The sequence below is a fragment of the Battus philenor genome, unplaced genomic scaffold, assembly GCF_028537555.1.
Source record: "Battus philenor isolate CCGP_79_NKW_IND1 unplaced genomic scaffold, ilBatPhil1.0.hap1 SCAF_18, whole genome shotgun sequence".
Lineage (NCBI taxonomy): Eukaryota > Metazoa > Arthropoda > Insecta > Lepidoptera > Papilionidae > Battus > Battus philenor.
In genome coordinates, this window is record NW_027181680.1 from 11,510,161 (window position 1) to 11,528,289 (window position 18,129).

The 18,129-nt window shown below is 31.2% G+C and overlaps 2 protein-coding genes across 2 annotated transcripts; one reads left to right on the top strand and one right to left on the bottom strand.

Moving 5' to 3' along the window:
* Window positions 1–986: 986 nt before the first annotated feature.
* LOC137920481 (uncharacterized) lies at window positions 987–5,194 on the bottom strand. Its single transcript, XM_068763848.1, has 4 exons — window positions 5,111–5,194; window positions 3,731–3,847; window positions 1,960–2,049; window positions 987–1,214 (listed from the first exon to the last, which is right to left on the bottom strand). Exons 1-4 carry the CDS (start codon window positions 5,192–5,194, stop codon window positions 987–989), a joined length of 519 nt encoding a protein of 172 aa, XP_068619949.1.
* A 3,633-nt stretch (window positions 5,195–8,827) lies between these two features.
* Window positions 8,828–13,333, top strand: Gas8 (Growth arrest specific protein 8). The gene is made up of 5 exons (XM_068763727.1): window positions 8,828–9,488; window positions 9,932–10,119; window positions 10,959–11,189; window positions 11,854–11,996; window positions 13,249–13,333. Exons 1-5 carry the CDS (start codon window positions 8,828–8,830, stop codon window positions 13,331–13,333), a joined length of 1,308 nt encoding a protein of 435 aa, XP_068619828.1.
* The last annotated feature ends 4,796 nt before the right edge of the window (window positions 13,334–18,129 follow it).

Here is an 18,129-nt window from a genome sequence, read left to right on the forward strand (position 1 = left end):
ATTGCCAATCAGTAGATATCAATTTCCACGGAATGTTATGGCCCTTAATTCAGATTATTTTTTATATTATACCGATTAATTCAGAAAGTATTCCTCTATCTGTTCTTGAACAGAGATGTTAAATAACTTGCATTACCTGTCAATGACAAATCTTTGGACCATTAACAGACAATGTTAAATTCAGATCATAAGGTCAAGAAGAAATATACAGGTCTTAGGGTTATGGTACAATATAAACCATATACTCACTATAAAGAATATATGAAAATTAAATAAAGGCTGAATATGCTACCTTATAGTCAAAGGAGGGTAATCACCGCATGAGGTATGTGGGCGTTGAGACGAGGCACGGCGTGTTTGGCAAGACGCACATGAGATTGTTAAGAACAGATGGCTTGACATTTGTCTACTATCCCTGCTTTACTCACATGTCTCAAAAGATGACTACTGATTGTACGCACACTATACACCGCCTGAGATATTTGAGCGGTGCGACGGAAGAAGACGCGTTTGGTAAGACGCACATGAGAACAGCTGACTTGACGTTTGTTTTCTGTTAGTTCTCGGTGAGACGGATGATAGCCGAATAGACAAAACGCACAAGAGATTTTTGAGAATAGACGGCTTGATGATTTTCGACTTTCCCTGCTCTGCTAGCACACTTCAGAAGGTCACTTGCACATACGAATATTACGATAAAATTTGCTGTGTATTAAACCGAAAATGAATAATAAATACCTTAAGTCTCAGTAAAGGCTGAAAACAATGCAAATTCCAAAATTAAAAATCGAGTAAGTAATAAACATTTTATTGTTACTTAAACACGCCATATGAAATAGAAACTTAGACGAAAATAATATTAAACGAATTAATATTTCAAGTAAACTTTTATAGTTTTAATCTTAACAGTTAATTTGGTTTTATAAATGCTAGTATGAATGTTTAATCACAAGTATAAAAATGTACAAACGAGCAGGTTAAAGTGATTATTCTCTTAAGTCATCGTCGTCTTCTTCTAGAACGTTCCACAAGTATCTATTGTTGTCTATATTACGTATTTCATCGGTCATTTGATCCTCGTTCACTGCGCTTAATATCGATTCAAAGTCTTCATCAATTATTGACGTCACTGTCAGTAGAGTGGAGTCGCTGATGTTGACGGAATCCCCAGCGTCCCCGCGCTCGAGTTGGCCTCTCGTTGTTGAACCTCGAGTCTATGAAAAGGCTTTAGCTTTATACAACTACTAGTACAGACAGTGTGATAGGTGTGAAGCTTTGAGAAGTGAATGTGTAGTTCATATGCTGACGATGAATACATAGTACAAACACGTAAAACCATGGTTGCAGAAACAATAAACGTAATAATGACACAATAAGGAAAAGAATTTTAATATCAGATCACTATATATTAAAACGTATTATTGTTCACTATCTGTCTTTGCTGATTTGTACTGCCAGAATGGTTTATCGGAATCCAATATGAGTGGGTCGTGAATAAAAGTTGTTCCAGAAAAGGATTCTTTTATAAGTGTTCTTATATCATGAATTGAACTAAAGTTCCCGGAAAGTATTGTCGCTTTCTTAAGTTAAATTCACACGACTACATTTTAAACAATTTTTTATTTTTAATCAACAAAATATTCACCTTCTTTATCAACAACCTTTTGCTGTCTAATATACAAATTTTCAATGTCGACAGAAACGACATTACTTTCCGGTCCCTCTATCATAATCATTAATTTTTAAAATAAATAATAATAGTACTATTAGGGAAATTTAAAACCCGCAGTCTCACTTTGTCTATTGAAAAAAAAAACTCCCAGTAGTACTACTAGTATGACTACTCGGTAAAACTATTGAAAATGGTGCCTTGATTGAGTGCCTAGATACTGTGATGGAAGAAAGAAGAAAAATATATAATATTATCATTTATCAATCATTGTTTAAAATGACACTTACGTCAATTATAGCCATGTGCAGTATTGGGACTTCAAGTTTCAGTGGAGCCAGGGGTTGTGGTTCTTCGTCTAAATATTCATTGTTGTGTACCTGTGTTAACAATGATTATATTTTACTTACAATGAGAAGATACGTGAACTATATTCGAAAGTTGATGGGCGCTGTTAGCCGTTTTGGCTTTTACAGCTCCATCGGACTCAGGGCTCGCGGATCCGAAATCCGCGAGCTAATAAACTAAAAAAACGATATCTGAAATAGCCCAATGGATTTGAAAGTTGAAGTAACAGCGGCTAGGCCATGTAGCTTTAAGGTTTTGGAGTGGAAACCATGCACCTATAAGGGTAGCGACGGACCCACCAGGTGGACATATGAATATGTTAAAGCCGTCAAAAGATACTGAATGCTGGCAGCTTCATATTCACCCTATTGGATATCTGGAGGTGAGATCTATGTCCAGCTGTGGACGTTCTATATCTGATATGATGACGATATCGATATCTATGAATATTTAATGTACAAACGCTCCTGTTTAGCTAGGCATGCTGATCTTAAATATTTAATGGAATCAGGCGTTACCTTGCGGAAGTCCATCCTAAGTAAGAAAAGGACCAATATTTAGCCACTTTCGCACATGCTGTGGTAGTCGTGCAACAAATATTGTTGGCATATAAATTACAAAGCAGCGACGGACTGAGCTCACTCTGTGTTTTGCACTAATCGGTGTAACACAACTCCTGAAGATGCCCCGTGGAGTGGTGAAACACGTGTTGAGTGATTTGGCGGTGGCAGTTGTGTGATTCGCATTGTTTGCGCTAATATACACTGCGGGCGGTGCACTTTCTTGCATGACTATCACTGCATTTGCGGAAGTGACTAAATATTGGTCCTTTTCTTACTAACGATGAATATGACAAAAGGATATTTGTGGAATTCGCCAAATGTCTTTTACGTTCTTTTACGAGTTGGGTGAACAACATTAACATGAGGTTTTCTCGGATCAATAATCAAAATTATTTTATAATACAAAACGAAATGATAAGAGATTTCGTAACTTTCATTTGCGCTCAAATTTAGTATTGCGCAAGTTATGATTTAAATACTGATACGCCATTTGACGGTCAGAATAAGACAGTTAAGACCAGAAGTCAAAAACTTGATTTGAAACCTTGAAACCTTCTATTTTCTAGTATTGTACCAAGTTCATAATGCTTTTAAGATTTGACCGCATATTTTAAATTCATCTTTGACAATCTAAAAACATGTATCAGCCCATATACGCCTACTGCAAAGTACAGGCTTCCCCCAAAGATATCTATGGGGAGATATACTATAATCACCACGCTTGGTAGGCGGGCCAGCGATCGCAATGTGGTATTGTGGTAAGCACGGGACGCTGTTACCAATCCTATGAAAACTTGTTTAGTAGGCAGTTGCAACCCATGCAAGTGCACTTAATGTGAATTATATAAAATGCTTTAACCCAGGTATCGAACCTATGTGCTTGGCAAAAGAAGGCATCTAAAACGCTAATTGTAAATTTTACACACTAATCTTTTTAATATGTAACAGATAAAAAATATTAGCCTAGCTAATAGAAACTAACAATTCTTCTGGCAACAAAAGCAGTTCACTTTATATGATCATTGTGTGAATTGTGAATTATATACTAAGACTGTATTCTGCAAATCGAACCCGCGACCTACGATTGCAAATCAGTTCCCTATCGCTGAGCTACCACCTTTTTTTATTTCTGACTTTAAATTTTACGTACCCTTCGCTGATGCCATTCGTCTAGAAAAATATTCATTAGTCGAAGTCCGTACTTGCTCTCTTGAAGTAGGGAATCAATACGATCTCTAGTCTTTAGTACACTGTATCGATTAAATATCTGGAAAAGAATTATATATGTATCTATATACAGCAATCCTTGTAAATATCAGTACATAAAGATAAAAATCATTTATAAAGTTTTAACAGAACTCTTTTTGATTGTCTACTTATTATCTCTTTATTATTTATACCTATTTTATTTATGACTCTACTATGCTTAGCAAGATGTTATACATATGGAGAAGAAGCAGGAAGAAACTCCGCAACATCAACATCAATAAAGTTTAACAATACAGATTTATTATACACATACACTTTATCAGATACAGCCGAAATGAAATAAAAATAATCAAGGGACGTCATTGTCAAGGATTCTTGTCATTTAAATATTCGTTTATTGAATTATAAGTTTTTTCAGTTAATTTACTTTTAAAATGTGTTTTGAATTTTGTTCATGGTAGTTTCCAACTACGATATTTGCCTGATTTGGCTCTGTACGACTTCTGGCCATTCAGCAAACTATAGGCCAATGCAGGGAAGCCGTCTTGATACGATTAAGAAGATAAAAACCGAATCGAAGAAGATCTTGAACGCTATACCGGAAAGTGACTTCTCATTTTGCGGACTGGAAAAAGCTTTGGTTAAAGTGCGTTTTACCTGACAGGGATTTTATAAATCTTTTCCAAGAAAATTCACCTAGATTTTTAATCAAGGTTTTACATCTAGAACTTAAGACAGTTCATCTCTCTTTCTAACTTAGAGACAAACTTACCGTAGTTACTACACCAAGGAATAAAACTTGTGATCTCTCTTTCTAACTTAGAGACAAACTTACCGTAGTTACTACACCGAGGAATAATACTTCTGATCTCTCTTTCTAACTTAGAGACAAACTTACCGTAGTTACTACACCAAGGAATAATACTTCTGATCTCTCTTTCTAACTTAGAGACAAACTTACCGTAGTTACTACACCGAGGAATAATGCTTCTGATCTCTAACTTAGAGATAAACTTACCGTAGTTACTACACCAAGGAATAATACTTCTGATCTCTCTTTCTAACTTAGAGACAAACTTACCGTAGTTACTACACCGAGGAATAATGCTTCTGATCTCTAACTTAGAGATAAACTTACCGTAGTTACTACACCAAGGAATAATACTTCTGATCTCTCTTTCTAACTTAGAGACAAACTTACCGTAGTTACTACACCGAGGAATAATGCTTCTGATCTCTAACTTAGAGATAAACTTACCGTAGTTACTACACCAAGGAATAATACTTCTGATCTCTCTTTCTAACTTAGAGACAAACTTACCGTAGTTACTACACCAAGGAATAATACTTCTGAAATGAGAACAGGTATATTCATTGGCCTCTCACTTTCTGATATGACAATCATCGTCTCCTCCTTTACCAATTTATTTATGAAAAGTGTGATCTTTGACATAACTCTTAAAAGAAGTCGCAATAATCCATTGCCGAGAAGAAAATCAGCTAAGAGGAGACTGAAGACCAACAAACACGGTAGCAGAAGACTGTTTGATTTTAACATTGTTAAATCGATCTGTTACTATATCATTAAATGTAATATTTCGGCAAAGGTTTCAAATAACTGCGAATTTTAAAGGTATTAATATGTCAGTATTTTAGCGTCATATTATTGTCATGTTTTATTTTAATTAATCAATGTTGCCAGGTTGAGCAAAAAGTTTGAAGGTCGCATTAAACCTTGAAGAAAACCACAGATAATATATACATACGAAGTTGCTTGTTATATTCCTCGCAGATAATAATAAACTTTTTATTCAAAGATATTCCTTCACACTGCACTGAATATACAGGATCGAACAGACTTATCATTCTATATTTCACTGTTTTTGAATCAATAAAATCTTATTATACTTAAACAAACATTTTTGTTTTCTCTCGTTTATATCTTTGTACGTAATAAAGATGGTAAAAGCGCAATTTCCTGGCCTCTAAAATAGGACATTATTCGTGTTTATGTAATATATGTATAAATGTATGTGTATATAGTAATGTGTGTATTTGTATCTATGTATCACCATCCAAAGGCTGTCTGGTAGAGAACGCCTCGAGCGATAAGACCGCCTCTTGTACCTGTATATGAAAAAAGAGCACCGAATGAGCACATATCTGCTCTTCCTTCGATGAAGTAAATGCGTTTAACGGCTCGAAATAATTTACTATACGAGAACATTGAAAAGGAAAATTATAGCCAAAATTGATCGATATAAGATATCTAATTTTGGAAAAGTTATTACAATAAATGTTATTAGAATTGATTATTAAAAAGAAAATCGATATTGCAAATGAGATAATTAATTTTGTATTATATATATATTTATATTGTTTACTAAATCATCACAACCAGCTAAACGCGTTTATTTAATTGTAAATGATATACACCAATACCTCACTTTGCGTCGTGGTTACGTTCCAAAAAACCACGACGCAAATTGAAACGCCGCAAAGTGAATTAAGATTTTCTAGCAAAGCATGAAAAAATCGAAGATAGGTTCCAGGGTTACGAAAATACAACTTTTTAAAAAGAAAATTGGATAAAGTAAACATTTAAAAAACAAAAATAATATAACTCTGCCGATAAATAAATTGGAAAAATATATACCTTTTTTGTAACCAAAAGCAACACGTTAATATTTACATAAATTTATTATTCTCTTTTAAAAAAGCACAACACACTACGTAATTAAAACTGAACTCCTGAAAACTGAACTGAAACCTTGATCTTTAGTTAGAAAGGGAATCCTCGAGTTTTGATGGCATGGCACAATAAGAAACAAAAGTGATCTTTTGGAAAAAAAAAGGAAATTTAAAAAAAAAGTTAAAGACTCGAATCCAAAACAACGCAACCTCGAAAAACTAACGACGCACAGTGAAAATTAGTACTAATTAGGCAGCGACGCAACTTCGAAAAAAACGCAAAACGAAACGACGCAAAGCGAGGTATTGGTGTGCGTTCTTGGGTGTCCGCTAACAAAGTATATAATTAAATAAATGTACAAATACAGAAAAAAAAATTTTAACAAACACCCACATAATTTAAAAAGCTTCTATAGAGCATATTTATGGCATGTTTTGTTCGTCATACCCTCTAATTTTGACAACTTTTTTTAATCTGTTTCAATTTTCGGATGCATCTGTACCTATTACACATTATAAATATATTCTTGTTGCCATGGTAACAAACAGTCGTTGTCGTTCATAACAACGCTGTCAATAGCTTTTGTGTTATCAATTATTTATTTACTTTTTTAAATTGTTCTGTACATAAATACAAAAAATAATGGTAAGTTTATTAGATCTATTATTATCAAAAGTAGATTAAAATATATGAAGAAGAAGTTAGATTAAATAAACGCTTATGAAATTAGTTATAATTAATATTAGACGCATTAATATTTATCTAATCAAATATAGTATAAAAAAATGTATGCGTTGGTAATTTGAAAGTAATGAGAGGTAGGTATAAAATTATTTAACCCTTTTCTCTTTATTAATCAAATTTGAATGACAGATACCGCATATAGCGTTTAATTCTAACATATGTGTTGATGTATGCATGTTTCGTACGGAGCAAAAAGTATTACCAGGTATTATATATATACCAACTCCAACTCGTCTGGTCAGCGTTCGGGACTACGAAACATCTCGTCCAAGAAAGGACCTCTAGTATTCCCCTATCTGATTTTCGGACAGGGCATTTATATATTTAATTTTCATAATTCTTCTTACATACTCCTTTATATCTTTTTTCTTCTTTCATTCAGTAATTCCCTAACATTCCTTTATATTTAATTCTTTTAATGTATCGCCTCTCTTCCTTCACCTCATTTACTCAAATATCAAAGGTTTTTAGCTTCATTTTTATGGTATTTTGTTTTCTGATTTCTTATCTTTGTTTAGCATGGGTTATAACAGATACGATTTTCAATTTATTTATATTAATTCTGTTTTATTAATATCTCCTTATTTTGTTTGTTTACATATTTTATTTTTATTTTGATTACGTCTTATTTATTTAATTATTTACTCGACATGTTTTTCTCGGTTTCAATTAAAAGGAAGGATGTTGGTTAGTGCTTTAAGATGAAGATGTTGCCAGTGATGATTTACGGCACCGAAATGTGGTCTTTCATTTCGGGCCTCATATGCAGGCTCAGTCTTTTAAGAGGAGAGCCATGAGGAGAGCTATCATCGATCATAGAGATAGAATCAGGAATGATGAGATGAAATGAGCTCAGTGAATTGGCATTGGGCAGGTCAGACTGCGTATAGAAAAGAGGGTTGCAGGGGCTTACAAATATTGGAGTTGGACCATAGATCAAATACAGCTTATGTTGCTTTGTGGATAAACAGATGGCCTTGTTAAGATCGAAGGAAGACGCTAGATGCAAGATGTTTCCAACCTGTCTTATATAAAAAGGGAGGAGGGGAGTTACGTTCACCTAATATGATGATAATGACGCATAAAGTATGATATTGCATATGAATCATCATATATGAGTTTAATAATTACTTATGTTTAAGTCACACGTCATAACACAAAATCTAAAATTGATTTTTGGTAAAAATTACTCTTTTTTTTTTAAATTTCAGCCGCCGAAGGGCAAAGGTGGAAAGAAACCGCCACGTAAGTAACTACATTATTTATATCATCTAATAAGCTATCTAAAAATAATGACTTTATCCTGATAGTAAATAAATATTCCGTATCTTAACATAATTCTTCTTAACATATATATGACATATCATCACATCGAATGATACTGGTGATTCAATTAGTGATTTGAATATGATTTCATCTATTTGAATCACCGTTAAATAGGAATTTAATATACTTATACTATTTTCCTTCGCAATTGGTATAGCATAAAAGAACAATGCCATCAGCACTGTAACTAAAACGATGTAAGAATAATGTTGCCATTTTTTTATATTATATGTTTTTACTTCAGCCATCATTATCGATGGAGTGGACACATCCGAGATGACAAGAGAAAAACTCGAACAATTCACTCTTCGAGTTAAGGAGGAATTAGACAAGGAAAGAGAAGAAAGAAATTACTTTCAGTTGGAAAGAGATAAAATTCGCACATTTTGGGAAATAACCCGTCAACAATTAGAAGAAGCGAAAGCTGAATTGAGGAACAGGGAAAGAGCGACAGAAGAAGCGAAGGAGGAAAATGAAGCCCTTCTCGAAACTGAAAAGCAAAAGATAAAACATTTAAAATATGAACAACAGGCTGCCGCTGCCGCATTGAGAGCAGAGAATCTAGTGGCGTTGAAAGCGGCGAAAGAAGAACACGCAGCACAAGAACTAGAACTTCTTAACGACAAGCGAAAGCTTAGGCAAGAAATGAGAGAAAAGGGCCTAGCAGCACAGGACGAATTGAGAAGAGCTAAGTTAATACACGCTGAAGAATTATCTAAAGCTAGAGATGTTTTTCAAGAAAGAGCAAGACAAATAGAAGACAAAGCAGAAAAGAAGCTACATGAGACCAAAGTGGAGTTGACTGTGAAACATAGAACTGAAATGGCGGAAGTTGAGGAGAGAAAAAATAAACAGATATCGGAGTTGATAGCTCATCACGAACGGGCGTTTTTAGATTTGAAAAACTATTACAATGATATCACTCTGAATAACTTGGGTATGTATTTTGTTATTATATAGGAAATAATAAGGAGAGAAACAAAAAATATCTATAAGGAAGGAAATAAGTTGACTCCGTTTTTTCCTCTCTTACGTGTCACCTGCTTTGTGAACTCATAAATATCATATTTAACTTACAAAATTCTGATCCATTGAACCCCCTTGGTGGATTATTTTAATATTATAGAGAGAAGCCACCAAACACAAAAGCGCTTCTTCACCTTATATCTTGAGCTCGAATTGATGTTTGATTAAAACCTATACCTTTAACAACCTTTAACTAAAAGGTGCTATAGCAGACGAATATCTTAACCTTCTGTCGAAGTACTTGAGTTAACCACTTTAATAATAGCAAGTAATTTATAAAGAAACAACCAACATAGCGCTTTGACAACAATAAATTTGCAATTTTTTATGCTATATTCAATATAATATTTACAGGTCTAATAAGTAGTATCAAACAGCAAATGGAAGATATGCAGAAGATAAAAGAACGCGCGGAGAAGATCGCCAAAGACGCACTAGCTGAAGCCAAAAACTTACGAGAGCCTTTGGAAGCAGCTATAATAGACAACAAGGAATTGAAACGCCAAATGTCTAATTACGACAGAGATAAGGCGGCACTTGCTGTTAGTATAGAATTACCTTCGTTTCTGAGTAATTTAGAAGGTTGTGCCTTCAGATCACATCAGGATTACCATTTTAAAATATTTTTTTCTTCTCAGTTGTCTCTTTACTTCTATTAGTATTCGTCTTTAAATATCTTAAAATCGATAATATGATATTACCTTATTTTTCAACCATTTGATTTTCACAGGGCAATATTTATAGAGGGTCCAGTTATTGATTTGACTTGATCTGACCGGATAGACGAAGGTCATGTCTTTTTTTACTGTCTACTGTCTCTAGTAGGTAGTCGAAGTTATCTGGTTATATGTGGGCGACTTGGCCAAAGTAAAAAGGAGTTAACTTAGGTAGCATATTGTAAACAGTCTGACCTTAAACTTGAGCTGATCGAGGATAGACTAGATTTTCTTAACGCAGTAATAAATATAGATTTAATAACTCTGTACCTTGGATTTATAAAAAAAACTTAGTGCACTTTCTTAAGTTCTTTCTCTTAAGCGTCACATTTCTAAATAACCCATTTTTTCATGTTTACTTTGCTTTATTAATTTCATTTAAAAAATAAATTACCTTAGAGATTGACTTTTCGTAATAACTTGGAATAGTCTCCTGTCCTGAAAGAAGTCAAGAGTTAGTTTAACGTCTTCACTGGATTTATTTCTTGGAACAACTGAATATGTAGCTACTGTACTAAAAATTCATACTTCAATCACTTAAACGCCAGCTACATTTTTCTTTGGTAAATAAATCAATCCAATCTTTGTCAAAGACCTCTTGTACTTATCGTTTTACCTGTTTTATTTCCGGTGACTTGTAGTATAATGAACAAATAATTTTCCAGGCTAAAACAAAACAACTGGCATCGCTGGAAAAACAGTTCGATGTCCTCAAATGGGAGTACGAAGTTATCCAGGTGAGGTACGACCGGGTGGAGGCCGAACGGAACGAGCTGAAGTCCAGGTTCTCGCGCGCCGTTTTCGAAGTGCAGCAGAAGGTCTCGCTGAAGACTTCACTGTTGGAAGCCAAGCTGAAAAGTCTTCAGGCTAGGGACATGGGGACAAAAGAAATACACGTGAGATTAATCCATAAATAGCAATATATGCCTAGAAATAAATGTAGATTAGTAGTGATTGGTAGAATTTCTCTTCTAGCCATTATACGTATACATTATATATACATATGTATTGTCGTATAAATATAAATGGTTGGGCATGCACTACAAATTCTTTTTGCATTACAAAATCTGCGGGGATAGATAGTAATAAAAATAATACGTATTAATCGAAATATTTTATTTGGCAAATGAGTATTGCTGGTGATAGACATATATATCTGAGACACGATGGCTAACTATGGGCCTCTTAAAAAGGCTCAAAATAATCCAGAGAGCAAAGGCTTTCCTTTGCTCTCTGCGTGACATCGACCTACAATCGGAGATTCTCTTATCGAATCTGTTATGAGGAGATCTGCAGAAGAATTAAAGTCACCGATGTAGCTCGAAGAACTGTTAGGAATATTTTGGCTGAAAGGAATAAGAATACGAATTTCGAAAACTCTTTATTTTAATTATTATCATTACGTTATTTATTATTCCTAAAACAATTGATTTTTGAATAGAGAGATTGATAAAAATTGAATTAATTGCTAAATCTTAAAAAATCTTTACTCTTCCCAATCACTCTTTATATTCATCAAGTTTTCCCGTAATTAATCTTTCGTGGTCATCAATTTTTCAGGAGCTTTTGAAATTGAAAGACACACAAATAGAAGATCTGCACTACGAGGCTGCCCGACTTCGAAAAGCTCACGACGATTTACTCGCCACTTACGAAGCGAAGCTCATGAAACTGGGCATACCGGCTGAAGAATTGGGCTTTAAGTAAGTTAACTTATGTAATCGCTTACATTTAGAAATTGTCTACGTACCCACTTTAAGATAACGCATCTATAAAGTAGTTTGGCATAGCACCAAATTTACAGCATAAACCTGTACGGTCTGTGCAAAACAAATATTTTATCTGATACATTTAACGCTGATGGTACTAGTTCATTAACAACAGCGCCACCTTTTGTAATATAGTAAAATTAAATTACAAAATGGCTAATAAATATAGAATTCAATGTATGGATTTTATTATTGCGCCATCTAGTAGATTTTTTGCACACTAATACGTAATTTGCTTCGTGTTTAATATTAATACTGCTTTAAATTATATTTGACATATGGCTTAAAAACACGTTACAATACAACATACAGCCATTTTCAATCTTATTTAATAGCGTTTCTCATAAGCTCTTATTAAAAGTATTAAAAAGTTTGCCACTTCCTCAGTAGATGGCGCAATTATAAATTTTAGTTTTGAGTTGTCATTTTAGTATAGATTTGATACGAGACCGGAGTTAAGAAAAATTGTTATATGCATCCTAAGTCATTTATATGGAAAACAATGATAAAAATTCTTCAAAATCATTGTTTCATATGTTTAAAAGTAAACTGAACATCCGCACTGCATATTTTTTGATGTCTCAAATCCTGTAGACATCTTACTCCGATCCTCCGAAATACTACAAATGCCCCGTCACTCATATCGCACTTAAGAGTGTTGAGACCAAATTTATGCTAGGCTAAAGGTGATGGTAACTTTGTATTGTCGATATTTTTTGGAAACCAATTTCTCACTAAGACTCACATATATAATAATATATACATTTTTCTTCAAAAGAACAGTTATTAATTTAATATTAATAATTATGTTTTTTTATTATTTATACACACACACTTACGCACACACACACACTTACGCACACACACACACAGATAGATTTATTGTTGATCTGATTTTTATTTTATTTTTTAACCTAGCGCACGTGACTTCCATTTAATATATATCTAATATTTTATCAATCATTAGTATATAACATAAAATAATATTGTGTCGTTATTCTTATACGTACGTGATATTATTTAACCTTTACAATACTAATTATTTTTAAAATGAAAATACAATTCTTTTGTGTGATAGTTTTATTGAACTTTCAGCGAATTGCACATTCGTAAGAGTTGAAATTTATGTTGTTGGTATAAATATTCGTTAATTTTCATTTTAATTGTTATTTTTATTTGTTCCCAGACCTCTGCGTGCGGTGGCCGTAGCTGGTATTTCACCTGTGATCGGACAAGGTCCAGCCGGCCTTGTTACCAAAGATAAAGTGTAAATTTTTATATGTTATAGCTCTACCGTGCATTTTGTGAATATATAAAGTACTATGTATATTTTTATTAAAAATCATTTTACAATATATCTTAACCATTCATGTTATCAGACTTTTTTTACTTCTTTTTTAAAGCCATGCTTTTTTTTTGCAATCTCTTACCAGTGTGTATTGAGAAAAAAAAATATTTTGTTATTGTTTAAAAATAGAACGTCTTTTGAAATAAAATAAAAAAAATATTTTTATCTATTTAAAAAAATTCCAAATTCAAAAAATTATATTAAGATCACAAGAATTGATTCCTTCTATTTAAATTCTTTAATTTTTGTTAGCTCTACACTACCAATAAATATTTGTTGTGCCTTTTCAAAATATTATTGTTGATAACATTAATAATTTGCTGATGTAAGAAGTCGGGAGGCTTTTAAATGATTAGCTATGTTGGTAGGACCTTTTGGATTGTTTTCATATTTAGGTGTTCCTGGATCTCAGAGTATATGTACTTTAAGACTATATATTCTTCAAAGTATATTAATAATTGAAATATAAAAATTATAAAGGACTCCCCCGGTGCTGTATCTAATTCAACCATCACCATAGTTTCAGTAACGTTAATATATTAATAACTTATATATCATCGCTCCCACCCAATAAACCTGTAATCAGATTTTACAGGAGTAACGAAAAACCTATTTTTTTCATATTTTTCATTAAATTTAACTTACAAGGTTTATTTATATACCAAATCAAAGCTATTTTTTTCTGCATCCATTTATTATATTTCTGTTTATATGTTGTGGAAATTATATATGTTATTACGGAAAATAGATTTCACTGGAAGTAAATTTTAACGTTTGTGAGAGTAATGTCTTGTACGATGTTATTCGTGCGAAGTTAGATATTGCCTGTCAATAGTAAGGTTGCAATGCGATATTATTCACATGTACTTTTCTGCCAACTTCTTCACGGGAATAATTTTTTGGAGTAACATTGGCTTAGTTTGTGATTGATTCTTTAAAATAGATTATGGTAATAAGTCTTTACCGTAAACATGTTCATAATAATGTACAAAAATAGCCAGTAATCCCCATTATTAGAAACCTAAAAAAAATTTCTCATTCTACTTTTGAGAATTTCCTTTTCGAATAATATTTCAATAGTGTAGTAGTATTTTCGTAAAAGGAAAATTACTGCATTTTTCGTGAAAAACATTAATGGTGGAATAAATTGGTATACAAAATCTTCTTCATGTTACATTAGAAAAAGTGACAAAAAATCACAACGTGTAATACTACTTGTAGGTGTCGAATTTGATAGAAAGGTTTATTCGGGCGACAACATGCTGATGAGATATACAAAAAATAATTTAAAAGTGTTAAAATACGTATAAATAAAACAATATTTTGAAGCCAATAAGTGTATTATATTACTACTAACTTTCTCATTTATATCTTTATGTACAAAACTATCATAAGGCAACAGTTTTAAATCAATAAAAACGCGTTAAATATACCATTCATAATCATATTTCGCGTTATTACATTTTATGTTAAAATTTGCTTTTAAAAATCATAGTATGTCGTGTGAAACATATATTTTAATATTTATTTAAAATAAGCCAGTTCATTTTTAAAATGTTTCTTTAAAACTTAAAGAACAACATTGTACTTTTAAGAAAAATCTAACCATAATAAACGACAATAAAATTTTAATAATATTTTTCGACATTTTACATTTTTTTTAATAAAATTAAATATTGTATTTAAGAAATTTTCAAATATAACTTGTAATTTTAAAGCGAGTACATATTCAATAAATTATATTAAAATCTTACATATTAAAAATATAACATTTTACAATTTTGGATGAATTAATTTTACAACGAAATTCTGTAATAATAACCTTAAAATTAAAATAAATGATTTTCTTTCTTGTTTTTAGATATAAAATAACAAATATAGAAATTAAAAAACGTTTTCGTTACACGCTTAAAGTCAAAAGCAACACGTTTATATAATCTGTTGTATTTTTATGACAAAATTATTTACAAATTAAAAAAGCTTTAGAATATAATAGTGTTCTTATTTTAAATCATATAAAAATAAATGTATTTAAAACATGATCACGCAACTACATTTATTAATATAATACAGCAAATATATTGTCATAAAGCCATCTTACTGTGAACAATACATCGCATTTATATAATTTGTATTATTAAATGTAACCAAATTAATAAAATAATAAATAATAAACCGCATTGTCATAATAATAGGAGCAGAGTTATAATGGTATCAAAATATTTACAAATAGAAGAAAAGTGGAATATGCAAAAGCCCATTAAACGTGGCAGTGTAACATTAATAAAATAAAATATATAAAATACCTCCGGCACTACATTTAATCGTGTGCCAAAAGTTACATTTTTATTATATAAATTGAAGAAAATTGACGGGGACAACTTTTATATATGTAGAGCAAAATTACTTTTAACAATAAAATAATATAATAACTATAAATTATTTACTGAATTCTCAAGCTACATAAATATAAAATGTATAATTAATTGTTAAAGTAAAACATACTGTAGTTTATTTTAAATACATAATACAAAATACTTAGAGACACATTACGGTATAAAATTAATTATATAAGATATATTAAAATTTGTTAATAGACATTAAAAACCGTAAACGAATGCAATAATACACAAAGTAAATTAATTATTTCGATATACAAAATTTTTAGTAAAATTTATACACAACCAAATTATTTCTTTTTAATTTGTAAAATTCTTAAAATTAATTTGACCTGCGTTTACAATTTGATATTCGCCAATTGCTTTTCATTTTCTTACTACAAACTATATTTAGTACTTATAAATCATTTAATTAAAAATAAAATAATTGCAAATGTGGATTATTATGAAACTGAATTAAAATGAATGTCTAATATCGATAATACTGCTAATAATTGAACTGTTCAAAAAATAAAGATTTCAATTTATTTTCATTTATTTTTAAATTTAGAACTATTAAGCACGATGTGAAAATAAAATTAGAAATAAAATCTCACTTCTATATTTATAAGGCATATTACTTACATTTATTTTAATTAACATCAAAAAATAAACTAAAGAAATTCCATAAACATTGTTTCTGTTTAAACTAAATAAAAATGTATATCTATTATCATTACAGTTTTCCTTAATTTATTATAATTTAAATTATCGAGCATTATTTTCTAAATGTGTGCGTGGGTACTTTGCGAATTCTAATTCTTACTTTCACAGTCTAAGCAGTTTTTTTTTTAAATTTTGCCTATTTTTCGTTAAATATAGTATATATTAATAATTTAGTTGCATTTAACATTTATATAGCTTTTATACACGTCTCACTATAGTGAATATACATATCAATGTTTTATGGAAAATATTATAAATCAATTTAAATGATTTAATTTATCATCAAATTTAAGTCCGTAAATGGTCATATTATATAATGTTTAGTTCTATTATAAACGATTTCAAGAATACAAGCAAAGCAAAAAGCTTTAATTAATATATATACATATATACATATAATTAGAAGCTTTTTATTTATTTTATCATAAACAATTAAATAACACATTTACCAGCTGAACTTTTAAAAGTAATTAAAACACGTATCACATTTTTTATATAATTATATACGAAAGTTTCACAAGTATGTAACATTTATCGATAAATAAATGTCATATTAAATTATAATGTATTCATCGACACAAAGATTTCAATGTACGCATTATTCACAAGCCTTTCGTATGTTTTTTTTTTAAATTTTAATTGAAAAAAATCACTAATCAATTTATTACAACCATAATTAACGAATATATTTAAGCCAACAATGCAATAGCTATTTATAAAATACTCATAATTAAATTGATTTAAAATAAATTATGCGTATAGTGTTCACAAGTATAGTACCCGGCGATAAATATTGCACATCGACTTCTGGAAAGAGACAATCGGATAATATCGGCTTTATAGAGCATTATCTCTGTCCCACGCTGCATATGTGACGTTTTGGCAGCCATGCGACAGAGATAACGTTTTACGAAGTCGAAATTAGGCGATTGTCTCTTTCCTAACTTCGATGTGTAATATTTATCGCCGGGTATTGTAATAATTGTTAGATATAAGTCTAATTAAAGAAAAACCTCGTAAATTTATTAGTCGTACAAACGAAAATATATATTCGAAAATAGATTTTCGAAGTGACAGGTTTGTAAATAGAAGACTCGAAATAATTGTTATAATAACTAGAATAATCGAAAGGAATGTTTAGAAATAGCATCGAGTGAAATTCAATTTGGTGAGCATTTATTTGTTGTCGGTACGGATCGCTATGGACAAGTGAGTATCGATATGAATTTTTAAAAAGTTAGGCACGGGACGGAAGAATCGATACAAACTACAACGGAACGGCTGGCACGTTTACTCTTTTATCACGATTCCAATTCAAGCCTACTTAATAATCGCACAGCCTTCTGGAATTCATATTTAGGGAACATAGTTTTGCAATGGGCGGGTTTGTAGACATGTGCCTATGTTAAACCTTCAACTCGAATACACCAAAGGCTTTGACCTTGATAACATAGTCGAATAAGGACGTGGCGTTACATTTATAACTAACAATCTTTATAGTGCTTTTACAAAATGAAATTCATCATAAGCACGACACATTTATTCGATATTAATTTACTGTGATCACGAAATAAATATTACAATGTATATTCAAATGTCTATAGAATGTCGTTAA